The sequence below is a fragment of the Protopterus annectens genome, chromosome 1.part1 (assembly GCF_019279795.1).
Source record: "Protopterus annectens isolate FY-2018-M chromosome 1.part1, PAN1.0, whole genome shotgun sequence".
Classification (NCBI taxonomy): Eukaryota; Metazoa; Chordata; order Ceratodontiformes; family Protopteridae; genus Protopterus; species Protopterus annectens.
The window spans coordinates 628682589-628700700 of NC_056726.1; the positions used below are offsets into that span (position 1 = coordinate 628682589).

The 18112-nt window shown below is 36.3% G+C and overlaps 1 protein-coding gene across 21 annotated transcripts in view; it reads right to left on the reverse strand.

Annotated features, from left to right (window-relative positions):
• LOC122806573 (regulating synaptic membrane exocytosis protein 1-like) overlaps positions 1–18112 on the reverse strand; it is a 3343889-nt gene that overhangs the window by 885601 nt on the left and 2440176 nt on the right. For all 21 annotated transcript variants that reach the window (XM_044077123.1, XM_044077214.1, XM_044077165.1 and 18 more), the window contains one exon: positions 14834–15000. In XM_044077123.1, the coding sequence (XP_043933058.1) occupies positions 14834–15000 (167 nt within the window). The remainder of the gene's footprint in view (positions 1–14833; positions 15001–18112) is intronic.

The window sequence follows — 18112 nt, forward strand, 5'->3', positions numbered from 1 at the left end:
TTAATTCTACATCTAGGTAACAAACGTTATTACCTGTTTCACCTCCTACAAATTTTAAGAAGGTGCTACTTGAATTTAATTGTTCCATAAAAGAATCAAATAAACCAATTGGTCCCTTAATAACAAAAAACAAGTCATCAATAAATCTACAAAAATATATCACATTAGAAAAAAGACTAATGCTTGGTAATATTTCTTTTTCCCACCACCCCATCACAAGACCTGCAAAAGCAGGGGCAACAGTGGCCCCCATCGCCACACCCTTTAGCTGTTTATAATATTTATTGTTAAAAAGAAAAAAGTTGTTTTCCAATATTAATTCTAATAAAGAATTATATAAAACTATAGTGGAATTACTCAAAGTGGTGTATTTATGCAAAAAATTGGTAACATATTGCAAACCATCTATTTGAAGTATAAAAGTATACAAAAGCTGTACCATCAACTACTGCCATAAAAAATTCTTCATTGCACATATTGAAAAATTTTTTACTTGAAGAAAACAACCGTATCTTTTCCAAAAAAGACCACGAGTCCTTAATATAGGAGGGTAATTTCTGAACACGTGGATTCAAATCTGACTCCAAAAACAAAGAAATTCCATCTGTTAAACTTCCAGATGCAGATACAATAGGCCGAAAAAGAGGATTAACTACATTTTTATGTATCTTGGGTATACCAAAAAGTATACCCACTTTTGGACTATCTACTGATAGAAAATCATACAGTTCAACAGACAAGTCACCATTCATAAGGAGATCGTATAAACAATATTGAACATACTTGAAACGTCTACTTATAACATTGTAAGTGACTTCACTGTATTCATCATCATTATTTAACATTTCCTCCATAGTTGTTATATAATCAGTAATGCGCATTATAACTAATCCTCCCCCCTTGTCTGCTTTCATACAACGTAACTGCCGATCTTTGCTAAAATTACCTAAAAGCTTTTTATCCTCATTGGAGAGATTAAAATAATAACTGTTAGGTTTGTTATTTAAAACAGACCTGATTTCTTTCTCACAATAATTTTCAAAAACCTTTAACGCAGTATGCAGAGGGGGGGATTGAAAGAAAAAGGTTTATGTATACTTTTTTTAACATTAATATCTTTCATAATATGCACCAAACTGAGTTTTCTAATATAAAGCTTTAACTCTAATAATGAACTAGCTATATTCGCCCTTCGGCTCGGAATAAAATTAAATCCTAATGATAAAAGACGCCATTCAAATTCAGTTAAAACAATATCAGTCAAATTATACAAAGTCTCATTGTCACTCACAAAAGTCTCAGAAATTAATTTATCTTGCAAAAGTGACTTCTCCCTCTGGTCTGTTTCGATAAAGTTCTGTTGACTGCTCCTGTCTTCTCAGAGTTTTTTGAACTTGAACTTGGAGTAGCAGGGGTAACTTCACCATTAGAAAAAAATGCCCCTGCTGTTACCAGATGAAGAACTAGCATTTGACTGAGCTTGAGGAAACGTAACGTTTGACGTATTGCTCCCTTTCTGATTTTCATTAAAAGGGACAGTGAGTCTTTTAACCACTGCACTATAGGTACCATTAGAGCTGGACTGTGATGTGTTCAATGATTTCTTATTAACATAAATAGCATAAGCTATCCCATTTTTATATTCTTTCACATCACAATCTATATTGCCCATTTTTCTCTGAATAATTAGCCCCTCATGTTGATCTATAGCATCAAAGATTTTTAAATAATTTACATCATGCTCTGTGTCATGTTGTAATTGTTCCCTGATTTCCTTGTCCAGTAATTCCAACTGAGTTTTTAATGATTTTAGAGTTACCTTGTTACGCTGAATCAAAAGTTTCAAAAAGTCTATCCCAGCATTGTTGAAAAAGGTAACTAATTCTTTGAAAATAGGCTCATCTTGTTGGACACCGTTGGATAATTTAAAAAAATGGAGCCCTTTGGTAACAATTTTGTTACAAACACAGTGATCAAAATAATTGTTTTCAATAATTAAAGCCTGATACCTTTTCAATCCTCTTTCCAGCTCAAATAATTGGTCAGCTACTTTATTATTAGATAAAGTCTGTTCTGTTGTACCATCATACTGACCAAACGGGTTGCTGGAGAGATTAAAAACTGCAGCAGTGTCTTTACACAGTATATTTTTGTTAACCTCCGTAGATGTTCTGGTTCTTGTTAACGGAATGTTAACATTTTGAGATGCAGATAACATAGGATGCATATCTCCAGGAAGAAACCTTTTAGTTAACACAGTAAGAGACATTTGTAAGTCTCATAAAACAGATAGGAATTATCCCATAGCTGAATCTTGGCTGTTAGGAAATGGATGCAACGACATACTGACATATTATAAAGAACGTCCTCTGGAGCACAGGCCATCAGCAAAGGCAATACTAAAACTCAAAACGACTCCAAAGCCACACCAGTAAAACCAACAAATAAAAAAAAAATGGAAACTGATTTTGTACATAACAGAAGTGCTAATATAAAAAATATTTTGGAATTTGATAGTGTATCGAAGCCTGGCCCCAAGTCTGATCGACTGAATGGTACCTACAAATGTTACATTTGCAATTGCTGTAGGTAGATTCATGAAGGGCCTTATATATGTTTAGATCATTTATCTTATACAATTAAAATACCTGGTAGATTTAGTTGTAATACCAATAATGTGGTATATGTAGCGTTATGTTTGGGATGTCCCGCATATAATATAGGAATGACCACTAGGAGTCTTAATTAACGAATAAGAGAGCATTATTATGCCACTAAGATTAAGGCTATTAATAATGCGCTTTTTAGACATACAGGAGTGTGTAACTCATATAAAAAATGTTCTTTTGCTATTATTGAACATGTTTTGAATGATGGCAGAGGGGGCGGGTAACATAAAAAACAAAGTTGAAAGAAAAGAAACATTATGGCAGTTGAGGTTAGGAGCAGATAGTTACCCTGGCTTGAACGATTTGGTAAACATAAAGTGTTTTTTAATTAATAGGAAACTGGTGATTTAATCTAATTATATAATATTGTTTTTAAGAAATGTTTTGATTGATTGGTGTATTGATAATTTAATAATTAAAGTTTTAGCATATATATATGGTGATTTTACATGACTTTTTTGTATTTGTGATGAAGTCCTATGGACGAAAGCATTGATTAAAGTGTTTTACGCTAAGGTTCCTTTGTTTTTCCGTTCTTTGGTACAGCCTCAGTTTCCAGTTTTTGAGAGGTGACTTGAATGAATGTGTTGAGTCATGAAAATTCATTGGATCATTAGGATTTCTACTTAGATGTAATAATAAAAAAGAGACTTTGAAAAGAAGAAGGGAAGACAATAGGAAAGAGAACTAGGGGACATATATATTAAAACATTTGCATTTTTGCAAGTACAAATGATGAATAATAACAAAAAAGATAATTTAAGGTAAAGAAACCTAAAAAAGTCAATGCTAAAATATGTGGTCGGGGAGTGAAAAAACGGCAACAAAATGCAATATGGTGCAGTGGGAAAAATAGGTTTGAATGAAGATGAGATGGCATCTTTACATCTGTTAGAACTGTCTGAATTTTTAAAATAGCAGCTGGGTTAGGAGAAGAGATGTTACAAGGTATGACTAGCTGTTACTTCAGCTGCTCATACCACTGAATGGGAATTTTATTAAAAGGTTCATTCCAATTTGATAGATGAGGTCAAGTTCCAACCACCAAACATAAAGTTATAGAAGGAGACTTGAGTTCAAAAGTTCAAGTCATTAGCAAAACTAAGAGGTTACCTGAAGATTTAATAACAGGATGTGAGGCTCCATCATCCACAAATGAGTAGATGTATGAACAGTTAATCATAAATAATAGGGAAACAGAGAATGTAAAAATGTTACTTGTAAAAGTCACAGAACAGCTTAAATTAATACTCAATGAAAAAAGGAAAGAACATTCAGGAACGACAGAGGAGAGAGAAAAAAGTTGAACAATGGAAGAAAGGTAGCAATAACAACACAGGAAACCAAACATTGTTTGGAAAAGAAAGGAATTATAGAATAACTAAAAATGGAGAACTGTTGTGGAAATGAGAGAAGTGTTATAGTAATATTTTAAAACTTGAGAAAAAGGAAAGAGAAAATAAAGCAAGAATAGGGTTTAGTAAAAATGAGTAAAATATTCAGGGACACAGCTAAAAGAGAGAAGAGTTAAATGTAGAGATAAGGCTAATCAAACTAAAATAACATCTACAACTAAGAAGAAACTCAGAAGGAATAATGAGAACAAAGTTTTAGATTGTACCCAATATGTAGCGTTTATATAGAATAAGTTGGAAAGAGTTATGATATGTGCACTGAAGAAAAATGATATGCGGAACTTGCCTAGACTAAAATTTAGGAAGATAAATCCAGATGTTATATGTAAAATTGAGAAGGTTAATCTAAGTTATTTCTTTGGAACGTTATATACCTAGTGTTATATAAGCTCCTTATAAAACTATGTGTGTTTGAAATTACAGAATGACATGCTGAAAGTAGAGAATAAAAAGTATTTTGTATCCAGTACACTTAGCAATATTCATTCCTGGTAACAAGAATCTGGAACAATTAAAACTGTTAGGACAGAATATATAATATTTTAGTAAACCAGCTAGACATTATGGAATCAGAACAACTTATTTTTTTGGAAAATAAATTACTTAGCATTTCAATAAATCAAAGGAGATGAGCAAAAAACAAAAGTAGTAATACGGGTAACAAGGGATAGCTTACCCAGGATAGCTTCCGTAAAAAAAAAAAAAAACAATATTTATTTATATTACTGACATTTGATTACAGTGCAGTGTTAATACTTTAGGATAGACTGAAGCTGTGTTGTTTGGGTGATAGGAGTTCTTCCTGCAGGAGACAGTTTAGCAATTGTTTTTTTGAATACATTTTTTCAAGTATTTTGGAGAGACCGGATAAGATTGTTATAGGTCTAAAGTAACGTCTGTTGAATTTTCTCCTTTGTGTACAGGAATACTATATGATTTGTTTCCAGACAGAGAGTATGCAGGATTCCTGGACTGACCTATTTATAAGGATTGAGACAGGATTAATAGGTTCATAGGTTCACAGCTGTTAACTAGGCTAATGATCACAAGGTTCTTTTTAAGGCTAGCCATGTATCACAAATCTTTGACAAGTTCTGATACCCTAGATAATTGTAAGCAGGGGCTTGGGAGATGAAACATTTACAAGCTAGGGCCTGGGTGGTGAACCATTTACAGGTTGCCTGTGTCCATAGGTGCCAAACCAGGGATGAATTTCCTGTTCTCCATCCCATTGTCTAGGTTGCACTTGAATTGGGTTAGGGAGGAATCCTGTTTCACATGAATGGGGAGGCTATTCTAGAGAGGGGTAGTCTCTGCGATACATGCCTGTCTCTCCAGCAGGTCCTATTTATATCACAGGCAAGGTTTAAGTCTTTAGAACAGGTAATTCTGCTGCTGTTTGTTTTGTGGATATGCTGGAGGTCCATCAGAGTGGGGTCTGACCATGCCCTGTATGTCAGGCACAGATCTCTCCTCAAAGGCCTGTATAAGACAGAATACAAGGATTGAGCTTTTAAGGTGATCTGCATAGGACATTTTACTTAAGTCCTGTATTCTTTTACTGAGGAATCTTCTTGGATGTTCTAATTGTTGGATATGCCTGGTTAGGTACATACCAAAGGGGTCACTGTACTCAGTGATAGGTCTGATGAATGCCGAATACACTGGAACAAGGACTTCCTTGGATTTAGATGCTATACCTTTGTTTATAAGTTGTGTAACCCAGAATGATTTCCTCACTACTGTAGACATGTGATGGTCAAAGGCTAGATTATTATCTATGTGTGTCCCTAAATCCCTGACTACTGGGTCAGCTCTAAGGGCTGTGTTGTCAATATGATAGTTACCAGGGGTGGATGACTTCCCAAAGGGTACTGTTATGCATTTCTTGGCATTTAGTTTTAGTCCATGACTCTGACACCAATTGTTTGTCTGTGTCAGCCCCAGGGAAGAACATTTGTGTCAGTGTGTGATTCAATGACAGCTCCTAATTTGCAATCATCTGCAAATCTGGTCGGCCAGAGACCACATGACTTTGGCCTTGACTTCAGAGAAGTGAATTCCAGAAAGGACCGGTCCAAGGACCGATATCCGAGAGACTCCACTTGTGACGGGCCTCTTTACAGAGATGGACTCCCCAATTCTAACTTCCTGGGTCTGGTCTGTGAGCTAGTTGGCTATCCACCCAGTGACATACGGGTTTGTACCTAAACTCTTGAGTTTGTCAACAATGACCAAGTAGGGTTTTGTGTCAAATGTCCTGGACAGGTCAAGGTAGGCAGTATGAACCATTTTGTCCTCATCCATTTCTTTGGTTACCTTATCAAAGAAATCCACCAGGCTGTGCAGGCATGATCTGCCCTTGACAAAAACCAAACTGGGTTGGGTCCAGTTTCTGGAGGCTTACTATATGAATACTGATCACTTCCATGATAATTCTTTCCAAGGCCTTACATATAAGACTGGTGAGACTTATGGGTTGGTAGTTTCCAGGGTCTGTAGATGACCCAGCTTTGTGCAGAGGGATGACTGTTGCCTTTCTCCATTCATGAGGCACGAAGCCTGTTTGGAGGCTACAGTTAAACAGCAATTCCAGGTTATGTTTCATGCTATTTAGAAGGCATCCTGAGATATTGTCTGGGCCCATTGATGCAGTGTTCTTGGTCTTAGACAGAGCATTAAGTACCTGTACCCTAGTGATAGAAGTGGGAATTACATTTGATGATATTTCCTGAGAGAAGGTTGAGGGGGAAAGAGGGGTAATGTTGGAGCTGAATTTATCAGCCAGGAGGTTTGCTATATCTTCTGGCTCAGTATAGGTTGCTCCATTTACAATGAGCTCAGCACACAATTGTGTATTGCCTTTGAGTTTGCAGACATAGCTAAAGAATGCCTTGCAGTTGTCCTAGGCCCGGGAGGCCAAATTCAGCTCAAATTTGGCTTTGGTAGATTTTGTTCATGGCAAATGCTATCAGTTCATATTTTAAGGTACTTGCTTGGAAGGTCATCAGATGAAATAGAACATAGTTTCATTTTGCTTAGGAGTATTTTTATATGGGATGAGGACACAGGTTTGAACATGAAAGTGGATGCAGTGATATGTGGCTGGTGGGTAGGGCTGGGACTGGATGTTGGGGATGCTATACTATCTGTACCCATCAAGGTTAAGGCAACGACTGAAAACAGGATCGAGTAATGATTACTTTAATTATAAATCTATTAACAGTATAGGAATTTGATCAGACTTAAGAAAATACATGGAAAAATGTCATAAAGTTAGAAACAAGTATAAATAAAGACAAAGATTGAAAAGTAGTACAGAAAAAGCTGACACATTATTAAATAAGGTTTATTGGCAGTTTTCAACCTGCAGGACCCATTGCTCACACACACACACACACACACACACACACATATCCATGCACAAGCAAAAGGAGAAAAATAAAAAATATAATTAGTGACAAATGCCAAACATCAGAGACATGATGCTAGAATATCAGTTTTTGCATTAACCTGCATTTTCTAAAGGATGTGAAGTCTAAATCAAGTGTATGTTATTATTTAGTGATGTAAATCCTTAATCGTGTGTAAAACAAAAAACAGCTTTTATGAAGAACAGACCAAAATGTGTGTAATATCAGGGGCATTCTGAAAAATCAGGGAGAGTTAAAAGTTATGCAATTTCTACTTTGTTTCACATAATAATAGCCATAAGTGTTCCAACTTATTTCACATAAATGTACACTAGTTCTGCTAAGACAGAAGGGTAAATGAGCAAACAATCATAAAGCAAGTTGCTTTTATTCACAAAGACCCCCACCACCACCCCACACATATATAGCCACTCTGTGATGTAAATCACCCCAGACTGTGACTAAATATACTAACTTTCAACCTCTATGTGCAAGAATCAGGGACAAACACTGCAACTGGCCTCCCCTAAAGCAATTATCTCTAGACAAAGCAGTTGAATACTTCAACACAACCTTCCTAAAAATCCTGGACCAATATGCACCCTCCCGAACCATTAGAATATAAACTAATTATGCCCCATGGCCAACAAATACCACTAAAACTATAATGAATGAAAGAAAGGGGCAACACCTGGTCTCAATATAAAAAAAACAAAACCACTACTACAAAATTACTTACAGCTCCGGAACAAAGCCAAAACACATATTAAACTAGACAAATCTAACTACTATCAAAACCTACAAGAAGAATATGCTCATAACCCCCAAAAATTCTGGAACACAATAAATTGTATACTGCACCCAGGAAAGTCCACTACACTAACCCCTGTGCTACCAAATAATCATGAAAGCATACCCACACAATTTAATAAATTCTTCACTGAAACAGCCCAGACCCTTGCCAATGCCCAAAATAATAGTACAACCCACCCCACACCAATAACTACCACATCCCACCCCAATACACAAAACAATACCCCCAGTTTTCAACTTCTCCCAGTGTCCACCAAGGCAATTTCTAAACTCTTTAAGAAACTTAAACCAACCACTCTAGCAGCTGATAAGCTGCCAGCAGACTTCCTTCAAATGTCAGCTGAAGCTATAGCCTATCCAGTCTCCATTCTCATTAATATTTCTCCCCGGGCCTCTGCTGAAAACAGGATCTGTGGAACCTAGTCGGACTTTCCCGGTCAACAAATGTTAAATAAATAAATAAATAAAAATAAATAAAATAGATCTCTGTCAGAATGCAAAGTACCAGCCTCTTGGAAAACCTCCCATATCATCCCACTGCACAAAGGAGGTAACTCCTTAGAACTTACCAACTATCACCCTACAGCTATCTTACCACCATTATCAAAAATATTAGAAAGAGTAGTTCATACTCAACTTATGCAATACCTCCAGAATAACAACCTACTCTCCATATCCCAGCATGGTTTTAGACCTTCCCACAGCACCACAACAGCATTATTATCATTTACCAACATAGTTAAGCACCACAGAAACAAGGGTCTATTTACTTCTTCCATATTCTTAGACTTATCAAAAGCCTTTGACATGGTATACCACACAGCATGCTTCTTGCAACTCTATCTACCCTAAATATAAGTCTCTCCTCTGTATCATGGTTTAACAGCTATTTGTCAGATCGACAGCAAGCTGTCCTATGGCAAGACCAATTGTCCCCCCTGCTACCAGTAACTATAGGAGTCCCTCAAGGATCTATCCTCGTCCCTCTGTTATTTTCCCTATTTACTAACCAGACATCTTCATCCTTACCAACTGCCTCAGTAGTACAATATAATGACGACACCACCCTTATATGTGCAGCCCCCACCCTAAGTGAACTACAAACTCTAATCCAAAACACCTTCACCCTAGCCGAAACCTGGTTCACTAACATCAGACTTCTTCTTAAACCCCCCCAAAAAAACTAATTCTCTTTGGCCCAGGTAGATCTCCTCCCCTGAGCAACAACTTCATCATCAACTCCAAAGAAAATATTCAAATTAGTCCAACCACACATGCTAAACTGCTAGGCATAGAGATAGACAATAACCTGAAATTCGACATCCACATAGCACAAGCCATCAAGAAAGTTAATAAAAAGCTAGGCCTCCTCTACAGGAACAAACAGTTTATGACTAAACATACCAAAGTCACCATCGCTAGGACTCTTCTCCTATCCACCTTTCTCTACACCTCTCTCATCTTGATTAATCTACGCCAAACCGAACTGAATAAAATGGAATCTTGCTATAATAAGATTGCCAAGTTTGCACTGATGTTTCTTACATGTCCCACCACTGTCTATCCCTAAAACAGCTTAACTGGCTTAAGTTGCCTCATATACTCATGCTCAATCAACTCTCTATAGTTCACAAGCTCTACTACCTCCTAGAGTTAACCCCAGCACTTCAGCATTTAATGCAGCCCCATATTTCCACTAGAGCCCTACAATCTAAAAGCCAGAACCTAATAACTGTCATCCAACATAAAAACAGCGCTGGTAAATCACGCTTTGTCAGCACCATTGCCAAAACCTGGAACACACTACCAATCCATATAACTTCTAGCACCTCAATCATTTCAAAAAACTCCTTAAAACCCACTACTTAACTAACTGGCTATGTTCATGTTACACTCCAGGTTAAATCTAATTGTGTCACATGTTCAGATAAGTATAAACAGATTTTCCCTAAAAAGCTTGTAAACCCAGATACTGGTAAAAAATAAATAAACTTCATTTTTTTAGATTTTTGACTATGTACCTCAATGTTTTTACTATGTACCTCAATGACTGTCTACTGTACTAACTAAAACTGCTAACTTCTAACCTATTATGTATTAAAATCAATTGTATGTTCTATATTTTGGTCTCTCATGTACTGCATTCTATTGTACTGTGAAGCTTTTCTCTCCGGGCCTGAAAATGGACCTGTGACCAGTTGGACTTTCCCAGTAAACAAATGTAAATAAAATAAATAAAAGAAATAAAAGAAATATGAAATGTTAACTGTCTCATCATTTTGTTACTGCAGTCCTTAACAATGTACCAAAAAAACAGAGTTTATGAAGGATGATCCCAAACCATGAGTCAAAGCCAGGGACATTTTCAACTTGTCTTACATGAAAATTCACTACAGAGTAAATATTCCAATGCATTTCATATTTTATATGAATAAATACTATTCCGGTAAAGACAAGTTTTAACTGAGCAAATTACAAGAAGGTATGTTCTTTTTATCCACTGCCAGCACACTTCTGTTATGTGACTGCAATCCTCAATGGTTTGTCATAAAACTACATATTTCATGAGGCACAGACTAAAAATATAAGGAAAAGTTCGGGGCATTTTGTGAATCAGAAAGTTTCAACTTTCATTCATATAGTCTCCAGAGAGCAAGTATTCCAAAGTAATGAATTCAAATGCACATTAATCCTATGAAGCCAGATCTTAAAATGCTTATACAACAAGAAAGTAAGTTGCTTTCATCCACAGCCATCCCCCACTCTTAATTAATGGATAAACTTTCATGATTTGCTTTAAAACCAAAAATTTTACAAGGCGCAGTCCAAAATATAAGACAATGTCAGGGACAATTTCAACTTTGTTTCACACACAGACAGTAGCCAGAAAGTGATATACCCAGACTTTAAAAATGATCAAACGATAAGAGGGTAAGTTACTTTTAACCAAAGCCACCTACCACCCATTCCCCACTGCCCAATGGTTTAAGATGCACAGACAAATACATGAAGCAAAATCAAGACCAGTTTCAACTTTGTTTAATACAGCAACAGTAACCTGAAAGTAATGCAGACTTTAAAGTGAGCAAACAGCAATCAGCTTTCATCCACAACCAGCCTGCTGTCCCCCTAGACTGCAATTCTCAGTGCAATGCTGTATCTGATTGTTATATATATATATATATATATATATATATATATATATATATATATATATACACACACACACACATACACATATATATATATATATATATATATATATACACACACACACACACACACACACACACACACACACACACACACACACACACATATATATATATATATATATAGAGAGAGAGAGAGAGAGAGAGATACAGACATACAAATGCATATACATATATTTATCTATTTTATATATATATATATATATATATATATATAAATATATATATATATATATATATATATATATATATATATATATATATATACACACACATGTATATCATCATCTTCTTTCGGCTGTTCCCGTTAGGGGTCGCCACAGCGGATCATCTGTTTCCATTTCTTCCTGTCCTCTGCATCTTGCTCTGTCACACCAACCACCTGCATGTTCTCTCACCACATCCATAAACCTTATCTTAGGCTTCCTCTTTTCCTGTTACCTGGTAGCTTCATCCTTAGCATCTTTTTCCCAATATACTCAGCATCCCTCCTCAGTACATGTCCAAACCAATGTAATCTTGCCTCTCTGGCTTTGTCTCCAAACCTTCCAACCTGGGCTGACCTTCTAATATACTTATTCCTAATCCTGTCCACCCTCATCACACCCAGTGCAAATCTTAACATCTTTAACTCTGGGACATCCAGCTCAAACTCCTGCCTTTTTGTCAATGCCACTGTCTCCAACCCATATAACATAGCTGGTCTCACTACCCTCTTGTAGACCTTCCCTTTCACTCTTACTGGTACTCGTCTGTCACAAATCACTCCTGACACTCTTCTCCACCCTCTCCATCCTGCCTGTACTCTCTTCTTCACCTCTCTTCCACACTAACCATTACTCTGAACTATTGATTCCAAGTATTTAAACTCATCCACCTTCCCCACTTCTACTCCTTGCATCCTCACTATTCCTCTATCCTCCCTCTCATTCACACACATATATTCTGTCTTAGACCTGCTGACCTTCATTCCTCTTTTCTCTAGAGCATCTCTCCATCTCTCCAGGGTCTCCTCTACCTGTTCCCTACTCTCACTACAGATCACAATGTCATCTGCAAACATCATAGTCCACGGGGACTCCTGTCTGATCTCATCTGTCTACCTGTCCATCACCATTACAAATAAGAAAGGGCTCAGAGCTGATCCTTGAGGTAACCCCACCTCCACCTTAAATGCATCCATCACTCCCACTGCAGACTTCACCGCTGTCACACTACCCTCGTACATATCCTGTACCACTCTTACTTACTTCTCTGACACTCCTGACTTCCTCATACAGTACCACAACTCTTCTCTAGGCACCCTGTCATATGTTTTCTCTAAGTCTACAAAAACACAATGCAACTCCTTCTGACATTCTCTGTACTTCTCCATCAACACTCTCAGAGGAAACATCGCATCTGTAGTGCTCTTTCCCATTTGGAATACATAGGGACTGTTTTATTCAACATCAAGATTTTAACTTGAGGTGAAGATTTTAACTTTTCCTACAATAAAAGGATTTTAACTGCCATTAAAGCTAGAAGCTTTTATTTGATCTGTTAGACTGGTTAAGCTGTTATCACAGTTCATCACAGTCACATAGCAGCTACTACATCTTCAGTGTGGATACTTTGCACATCAGACCAAAAAGATTGGATACTTTGAAGCCATCATAAGACTGGAAACTTTGGAGAAATCATTTCGCTATGGTATAACTGCATTCACAGCGTGAATATCTGTAAGTGCATTTAATTTAAGTACTGGAAATGTATGCAAGTTTTTTGCTATATATGTTGCACTTTTAAGTTTTATATCATTTAACCACACTACCTATTCTCCAAGAGAACTTTGCTTCATTGGCCATTGTTGTACAGCGTTTCATTTTGAATACTGTTTTTACTTGTTACTGATAGCTGTACTTTAGCATTAGGAGGTACCCTTTCTTTATTCTTAAAAACCGGCACCAAAACCCTTTTTCTCCATTCCTCAGGCATCCTCTCACTTTCTAAGATTTCATTAAACAATCTGGTTAAAAACTCCACTGCCATTTCACCTAAACACCTCCATGCTTCCACAGGTATGTCATATATATATATATATATATATATATATATATATATATATATATATATTATCATGATATGGTGACCCTATACAGCAGTTTACAGCTCTCCACTATATTATTTAATAGTTACAAGCTATCTGGTTGGTGCCTTCTGACTGAATCATGGGAAAGCAATGAGTAGAAAGTTGCAGCACTATGTAAAGAATCACGGGGGGCTCAATGTTTATGTTTTCATTTTAAGTAAATACTTTCTTTCTCTAGCTATAAATAAATAAATGTAATTGAGTCACAGACCTTGCTGACCATATGGTAGCCATTGTGAGTATACAGAGCGAATGTTTGCAGTGTCTATAATATAATGTTTGTTTTTTTTAACTAAAACCAAACACATTTTATTAATGACCGAAATGTTCAGAGGATAAGTTGACTAAAATGTGTTAGCAGTGCTGAACATAACAAAACCTGTTTTTAAATTAAATGTTGTTAGCTGACCATGGGTCCCCTGATGCCGTGGGCCTCAGAATGTCATTTGATTCAACCCTATTATAACCAACCAGCGCTGACATGAAAGTGTGCTTTTTATTATGTGCTGCTTCTTTTGTCTAGATTGTCAGTAAAAGGCAAAATCTTAAGAATCTGCTGTTGGTAGTTTAACATCCCAAGTCAGACACAACACTGTCCTCTGGTTGCTGTCCTACAACACATCACCTCCTGTAATTACATCAGAAAATGACTGCTTTAGAGGAACTTATACTTTCTTGAATGAGAGGGTGGACAAAAATAAGGTGAAAGTAAAATGGTCTCATGTAGCACCCTTATACACAGATAGAGAGCAGATCACAGCTGTTGTAACTTTCTGTGTTTATGATGCAATACAAGGCAGGTTTATAAAGTACATTTTTCAATCTAAGCTACTCTTTGAAAACAGTCAGTAAAATACTATCGTCAGATCCTGTTAACCAGATTCTAAAATGCTATCAGTAGTTTTTTTCTAAATTATAAAAAATCTTGTGAATTGGATGTGATAGGAATTATTTTTGTGCAGTACATAACAATGACTGGATTTACAGCTCTGACTTATGGCTTTGCTTCAGTTTTAAAATAAGGCATTGCAATGAGTCTCAAAGTAAAAACAAAAAACAAAAAGTAATCACTGCATTCAGCATTTATTGTTATCAATAATTTGAGATATTGGACAACCATCACATAGTAAAAAGTATATAAACTAAAATGTTTAGTAAAAAGTCTTTTGTGCAGACTCACCCAAACCTGCTGACATGGCGTTCTGACTGTACAGACATATAACTTGTGCTGCTAAGGCGTGAGGCACTGCTGGTTCGAGAAATGGCTGATACATCACTGACATCACTGTCTGATGATTTGGTGGAGACGTTATCACAGCTTCTGTGACGATCTTTATGCAAGTAATGCTAAATATGATTAAAACAATTTTAACTGTTGACTGGAACTTGGAAAGCTATAATATACTGCATTTACAAATATATCTATTTCCCTCATTAATACAGGAAACAAATAAAAATCTTTTCAATTCTCTTCACTAAAGTAGTACTTTATTAAATAGCTTTAAAATTAGCTCTCAGACTATTTATGGAACCCAGAGTTAAGCTTATGGCATCAAATAACCTGTACAAAATTTCTGTACTCAACACGTGTAAACAAATATCCTGAAGTTACGCTTATATTCATAAGTTAAGCCATGTATTTACACACGAAGCATGCACCTATGCACAGGTAACTTGGAACATTTAGTTCATTACCACTTGAGCATTGCTGTTTCATGTATCTTAATTACAGCCAGAAAACCTGTGACTATTTCATAAAATTTGCACATAAGACTTCAGTCATTTAAATGCTTACTTAGATTATATAGTGCTGGAAAAAGTGATCACGCATTCATTTTATATCAACAAAAGCTTTTAAAAATATAAACACATATCTAGTATGGTTTTCACATTTTTTTTCAGTTTATTTATCCTTGTAAACAATGGGTGTAACACTTTATCATGGGTACAGTCACATTAATTTTAAAACTCAAATAAAAATGAATATTAATAAACTACATGACTTGATAAAATACCAAATATTTATTAAATCTAAGGCAAGATAATTCTTTCAAAACATAAGTGCAGAGCTTAATGAAATACACAAATAATTGTATTTTATATAGGAAAGATCCAGATATTCCATGAGCTTTAAAAGACTTGATAGTTAACAGTTAAATCAGATAATGTAAAAATTGTCTCATGCTCTCATAAAATGCATGTTTTTTACTTGTCTTGAGATATCTGTGAGGGATATGCACAACTCTTAAAAGCAGCCCCACCCAGTAATATTATATATATATATATATATATATATATATATATATATATATATATATATATATATATAAGTATATATATATATATATATATATATATAGATACACCTACAACATACATTTGTGAAGTTTCTTAAAACGTTCTATGAGATTCAGTGGGACAACTTAACATGGCAATTTCCTACTTGTAGTACGTCTTTTCAATTCTTAGTCTGCCCTATCATTGAGGTCTCCAATCCTACCACTGTGGATCCCTCCTGAGATCAATTTGGACCAAGTCCTTTGGCACTTCCTAAAATTAAAAACTATTTCCATGGGTCCTGACAATATCCCTGGACATCTGCTGAGAAGCATAAAGCCCAAGTTAGCAAAATCCTTCCCTCAGCTCTTCCATTTCTCTCCACTGGTTATGTCCCTGAGATGCAGAAGATGGCAGTTATGGTGCCCTTGCATAAAAGTGGTCCGTCTACTGACCCTGGAAATTACAGGCCAATTAGTCTCTTTAGTATTATTTACAAGGAACCGGACCTGATAAACAATGATATATGTGACCTTATATCCCTGGAAAGACACCAGTTCGGCTTTGTGAAAGGCAAATTATGTCTGCTTAACCTGGATGATTTATTTGAAAGGGATACTGAGGCCATGGATAAGGAGTGTACAGATCTTACTGTTTATCTGGACTTTGTCAAGGTCTTTGGTATTATTCCCCCATGCTAGGATTATTGACAAACTCTCACAAATAAGCATTAACCCATATATATTTTACTGTTATTGACTGACTGAAATAACCACTACTGCTGAGGTCAGTGGTGTTTGCTCTAGACAGAACAATGTCACCAGTGGTGTTCAACATGGCTCTGTTCTGGATCCCCACCCTTTTTATATATTTCTGTGACATAATAATGTGTAATATGAAGATCATTTTTGTGCGCGTGTGCGCGTGTGCGTGTGTGTGTGTGTGCGCGCGCGCGTTTGGTGCGGTAGCAGTGGTTAGTGCACATTACACCTTAGCTCTCTATTCCTTTGGTAAAATGTACTACTACACTATTAGCTGATCACAGCTATATGGTAATACATTATTGGTTACTACAGCACACAAAATTTCTTAATTTGAACTAATGCTCATTCCTGTAAGTTTGAAACTATACAATGTTACATTTACTCTGTTCTCTTACCCTGAAGACTGGTATATCCAGAGCTGGATCATGGTCAAATGGGGCCCTTGGCAGGGTAATGGACCCCCACACACACACACACACATAGCCATTCTGGTGTCCCATTACTTGTCCCCCCACTCCCAGTTACCTTAAAAACTGTTTAAAACTGTCAGAGTGCACACTATTTTTTTCTTTTGAAAAAAAAAAACATAGATGTGGATTTAATTTAAAATGTTTAATTTATTTATTATTTGACCAGGTTACTCTTGGTGGTATTTATCTCATTACAGCTGAGTGACGTCTCCAGGCGTTTCTGCAGTTACACCCTACTGCTCCTCTAGGCGTCAAATATTGCCTGTTCATATTTGCATTAATAATTCCAAAACCATGTTACATACAAGGTATTGGAAAATTTTATCTTGAAGCATACATGATAGCAAACACAATTGTATTGATAAATGACCTCTGTCAATGGGTATTTGTTAAAAATGTAAGGTGATACCTTCAGTTTTTAAATGCTGAAGCCACTCCCACTAGGAGTTAAAGGTACACACTCAAAAGAGCTCTACTGGAGGGAATGACTACTATGGGAAATATGACCAGGGCATCAGGGAGCTTCCCCCTATATATTTCAATAGGTCAGGTAGATGCAAAAGATCTCATAGCACCTACCCTTAATGCAGGCAGATGGGGCCTTGGTTTAACATCTCATTTGAAGGACTAAAACTCAGGAGTGTAGAACCCCCATATACTTCACTGCAATATCAACACTCCATCTACATGGTGTGGGAGTAGACTCACAGCCTTCTACACAAAAGGCAACCATGCTACCTGTTCTGCTACTAACCCTGCTTCCATGTTTATAGCACAAACACTGATGGCCATTTGCTAAACAAACCAGCTGCACATTGAAAACAGACCGCATTTGCAATAGTTAACTTCTCTTCCTTTGAAACTCATATTCATTGAAAATGCATCGAAATTCACATTCATTGAAAATGCACCGGACCAGTGGCGGATTAAGTGTACCTTGGTCCACAG